Raw genomic sequence first — 4,659 nt, 5'->3', positions numbered from 1 at the left:
AATCGTACAAAGTAATTCACATTTTGGTACACATTTACTAGAACATTCTTGCCATTCAATACAAACAGTTGGCTTTCGGCCGCCCACCCCTCCCCCTCCCCCCTCCCTCCCACCCCCTCCCTCCCCAATGCAAAGACCACAACTCCACGATCCCACCCGCCCGCTCCAACCAAGATATAACTATTTACAGAATTCAACAGTACAGTTTTAAGCTAATAATTCTGTATTTACAAGAAAGCAAAGCCAAAAAGAGAGAGAGAGGGAGAGACAGAGAGAGAGAGCTGAAGCCCCAGAGAGCCCCAATCAGGCAAGAAATCGGCCTTTCCGAATTGGCGGCCTTTGGTCAGGCAGCCGCCGCCTCCTCCACACCCCCCTCCCCGTGGCTAACAAGTCTTTTCCCCAAAATGAAAAAATAAAAAGAAAGAAAGAAAGCGAAAGAAAAAAATGTAAAACGCTTTGAGGCTTCCTCTCTTAGCGTCCTAGGTCTATTGGCAGCTTTAAAAAAAATAGGATTGCGGGATCTGTGTGGGGCCGCTTGGATTCGCTGCGTTCTTTCAGTAACATCGCGTATACGTGTGTCTCAGTCTCTTAAATAGGGTTCTGTTCGGTGTTTTGTTTCTGATTTTAAACGTACCATTCGTTAAAATTGGAAGAGAGCGCGCTGTGGCCGGCTGTGTGGTGGACGGCGGAGGACGAGGGGGACAAGGAGCTGGCGGCTGGGTTGTCTGTGGAGGGAGACACGATGGTGGGCGGCGTGGACGACTCGTAGCCGGAGCTGGCGGCCGGCGAAGGCTGCGAGCCCTGGGAGGAGGATTCGTGGACCTGTAGGAACAAAGTCTCGGTTTTTTTACGGAGATAAAGAGTCAGTGCGGCGGGTGAAGGCCGCGAGCACCCTCTGCTTCTGCAGCCCTGGGCCGCCCCGACCCCCGAGAAGGCCCTGCCCGCCGGACTGGGCTTTGGGTTTTCCTCCACGGTCCTGCAGGGACCGTGCTCCAGACGAGGACAGCGCCCCCAGGACTCACAAAAGAAAATTAGGCTAGGGAAGGGGGAGACTATTTGAGGCCAGAGCCGAGAACGGTCCCCTCCTTGAACTTTGCTTGCTCGGGTCTAGGCGAGAGCTCAGGCCTGGGCGCAGACCCCAGCTCTCCCACCCAACGCTGACAGCCGCAGCCGCCGCAGCTTTGGCAAAGACAAGCCGCTGCCAGAGCCCAAGCTCCCAATGTCTGGGCCAAATTCAGCAGCGGCCTGTCTGCTCAAGTGCTCACTTCTTTCCACTTTTGTTATGAAACTGTGAATTTCAAACCGCCCTTATCCGCTTTTCCTGCCCCCGGCCCTGCCCTTCCTGCCCAGCCCCACTCAGCCGAGTGGAACTGTCGCCTTCCTGCTTCCCCTGGCTCCCGCTACCGCCTGCGTGTCACTCGCCTCCCCACCAAGGCCTGAGAGCTGAGAGGACTCCTTCCTCCAAGGCCGGCGGCGAGAGCAAGGCGATTACCTTCATGTGTTTGCGCAGTGAGCTTGGGTGCGTATAGGATTTGTCGCACATCTTGCAAAGATAGGGCTTGTCGCTCGTGTGCACGTGCATGTGCTTCTTGCGGTCGCTGCTGTTAGCAAACCGCCGGTCGCAACCCTCGAACTCACACTTGAAGGGCTTCTCCCCTGATGCAAAAGGAAAGAGAGGGGTCTGATTAGAACAAAACTCAGAGCTGTTTTTAAAAACTAAACAAATGGAAAAATAGTTAAAACAAAATAAAAAGCCAGCACCCCGGAATTAGCACTTTGCAAGCTTAGAAACCCGGGACTGCAATGAATCCATCTATCTGCGCTGGAATTATAAATAGCTTAACTCTATTTTAACTCCCAATACAATGAGATCTGCATTTTCTTTTTAGGTTTCTTTTAAATTGCTATTTGTAGTAGTCTTTTTTAGATTTCAAAGTAGCATCAGGTCTGGAAGCCGTTTCTTCTGCCTGAGGCTATCCATTCAATTTCGGGTTGCTTCTACCCAGCTCTGGGTCTCTAGTTTTCGCCTTCCGGGGCGTTTTTCCTCCTGTTTCTCTGTTCTCTCCTCCCCCTACACCCTCCCGCTAGCTCCACACCCCCTCATCACCTTCCTCCCCCATATACATTCACATTTTTATAGGATAATCTGGGCGGGAGGGAACTCCGCGCTGCAAATTCTTCTCTGACTCCAGCGTTAAATCCGAAGTTCCAAGCTTAGTTCTTAGACCTTTTCGGACTAAACCAAAACAGGGCAGGAGACCGAACCCCTAATTTCGTGGGCACAAAGGGCCCAGGATGTCTTGCCGGATCCCAGACTACAGCCCTGTGCTCCCCGAGAACTTTTTTGTAACTGCTGCCGAGCTGTATTTTTATTATTTTTAAAGGCCAGAACAGGGAATCTCGCGTTTTGAAAGTAGCTCCCATAAAATCTAATCGACAAAAAGAACTTCCTCCTGTTTGGCCAACTCTCTCCACCCCTCAAATCCACTCTTAGAACCAGTCACTACTAACATTAGGCTCTTCAGATATAAATAAACCTCCAAAGCCCCTTCAATCCGAAATTACTTCCTTCCCCCCCACCCCGGCTTTTTGTTTCTTTCTGTTTCGTTTCTATGTCCCATAACCTGATCTGTTCAATTTTCTCAGCCCACTCCTGTGGCAAAGTCCTCAGTGAAGTGTGTGGAGAGGGATGTTGGCAGCCAGCAAGCCTACACATTTATCCACAGCCTGAACGGCTGGCGCCTCCGCAGCTGCCCAAAGCCTGTCACCTTTCCTGGCTTGGAGCGAACCAAGGTCTCCACCAAGCCAGGCTTGGGTTCCTATTCTCCCGATATTTTTTGATCTTCATTTAAAAAATCTTTATCCCCAAATCCTTCTCGTCCGCCCTTGCTCTGTGTTTCTTCGTAATTTCAAGTCCCAGACTAAAATTTAGCTCATACTTAGGCTGCCTGCCTGCCAGAGTCTGTCTGATACGGGGAACCCACCAAGGCTGGGTTCGTAACCTGGCCCCTTACTTTTAAATTTTGGGTCCCAGGCCCCGGATTGGGGGAGGGGGGAGTTGTTTCCGTACCTGTGTGCGTCCTTTTGTGGATCTTTAAATTCTCGGAGCGTGCGAAGACCTTGCCACAGCCAGGGAAGGGGCAGGGGAAAGGCTTCTCCCCCGTGTGCACGCGGATGTGGTTAACCAGTTTGTATTTGGCTTTGAAAGGTTTGCCCTCGCGCGGACACTCCTCCCAGAAGCAGATGTGGTTACTCTGCTCCGGACCGCCGACGTGCTCCACGGTGACGTGCGTGACCAGCTCGTGCATGGTGCTGAAAGTTTTGTTGCACGACTTTTTGGGGTTGGCCAGCTGCTCGGGCTCGATCCACTTGCAGATGAGCTCTTGCTTGATGGGTTGGCGCATGTAGCGGAAGAAGGCGCCGGCGCCGTGATGCGCGGCCATGTTCACGTTCATGGGCCCATAGCCGTGCAGCTGCGGCGCTGCATAGTGCTCGGATCGCGGACTTGTCACTTGGCCGTACTGCTCAGGCCGCGGGTACATGTCCCCCGAGAAGCCGAGCCTCATCTGCCCATTGACCACGTTGGGTGACGCGTGGCCCGCAGCCTGCTCGTGTAGCCCGGGAAAGAGGAGGTGGCCCGCGGCGTCCGTGTGGCCGTGTGGGCCCCCGAAGCCCCCGGCCGAAGCAGCGAAGAGGCTATGCTGTGCGCTGGCTGCCGCTGCCGCGTCGCCAAAGCCCCGGTTGCGGAAGAGAAAGTCCCGAGTGGAGTTGAAGGCTGCACTGGAATAGGAGCCGACGTGGCCAGGGTGGTGGTGATGACCCAGGGCCGCGGCAGCCGCGTACCCCGGCGCCTGCGACGTGAAGGCCGTCTGGCCCGCCGAAGCCAGTTCGTGGGAACTGGGGTTGAGCTTGAAGGCGCCCATGCCGTCGGCGAACGGGTTGATGCCCAGGCCCACGTCTCGCTCGGCCACGTCGCCCGCCGAGTGGTGGCGGGACGCACCAAAGGTGGTCACGCCGATCGCTGGGTACTGGGGGCCGGCGTCCAGGAGCATCGTGGCTGCTCGGGGCGAGCCCCGGCCTCCCCCGCCCCCCCCACCCTCTCCCACCGAGGAGGGAAAATCGGGAGGAGGAGGAGGAGGAACGAGAGGCGGAGGAAGAGGAGGAAGAAGAGGAGGAGGGAGGGGGAGTCGACCCACCTCGCGAAATCCTAGCCTGCAGGCTGCAGCGAGGCGCGCCCGGGCGCTTGCCCGGCCAAAGGCTGGGAAGCCGGACGGCTTCTGGCCGCGAGTATCGCAGGCTCCAGCTCCCGCCAGGCAGACCCAGCCGGCCCCGCTCACACTTTCTCGCTGCTCAGTCTCTGCCGAGAGGGCCCTGCATCAAGGTTGCCCGGGAAAGGCATGGAGCATCTCAGCCCCCCAAAAAAACTTCCTCCTGGATTTGTGGCATAGAGGAATGTGAGCGCCAGAGCCGCTACTGCTCGCTAGCTCTCCGCCTCGCGCCGCGCGCCCCTCCTCACTTCTCCACCAGCCCCTCGCCCTTTCTTTTCTCTCTCTCTCTCTCTCTCTTTCTCTCTCCTTTTCCACAGGCTTGTCTCCTCGCTCTTTCACTCTCCTTTTTTCCCTCTCTGCTTTTTGCAAAAAAAAAAAAAAAAAAAAAAAA

General features: G+C 55.5%; 1 protein-coding gene across 1 annotated transcript; it reads right to left on the bottom strand.

Moving 5' to 3' along the window:
* Window positions 1-527: 527 nt before the first annotated feature.
* Window positions 528-4,119, bottom strand: ZIC1 (Zic family member 1). Its single transcript, XM_003789467.1, has 3 exons — window positions 3,071-4,119; window positions 1,493-1,656; window positions 528-822 (listed from the first exon to the last, which is right to left on the bottom strand). Exons 1-3 carry the CDS (start codon window positions 4,050-4,052, stop codon window positions 625-627), a joined length of 1,344 nt encoding a protein of 447 aa, XP_003789515.1. The 5' UTR covers window positions 4,053-4,119; the 3' UTR covers window positions 528-624.
* Between the last annotated feature and the right edge of the window lie 540 nt (window positions 4,120-4,659).

Source organism: Otolemur garnettii, unplaced genomic scaffold (genome assembly GCF_000181295.1).
Source record: "Otolemur garnettii isolate 467f Iridium unplaced genomic scaffold, OtoGar3 scaffold00032, whole genome shotgun sequence".
Classification (NCBI taxonomy): Eukaryota; Metazoa; Chordata; class Mammalia; order Primates; family Galagidae; genus Otolemur; species Otolemur garnettii.
This window is presented reverse-complemented; position numbering and strand designations above follow the sequence as displayed.

Coding starts and splice junctions, on each gene's coding strand:
- ZIC1 (XM_003789467.1), bottom strand. CDS start 4,052: ATGCTCCTGGACGCCGGCCCCCAGTACCCAGCGATCGGCGTGACCACC. Junction 1,657..3,070: donor CCACAAAAGGACGCACACAG/GTACGGAAACAA, acceptor CTTTTGCATCAG/GGGAGAAGCCCTTCAAGTGT. Junction 823..1,492: donor CACTGCGCAAACACATGAAG/GTAATCGCCTTG, acceptor TTGTTCCTACAG/GTCCACGAATCCTCCTCCCA.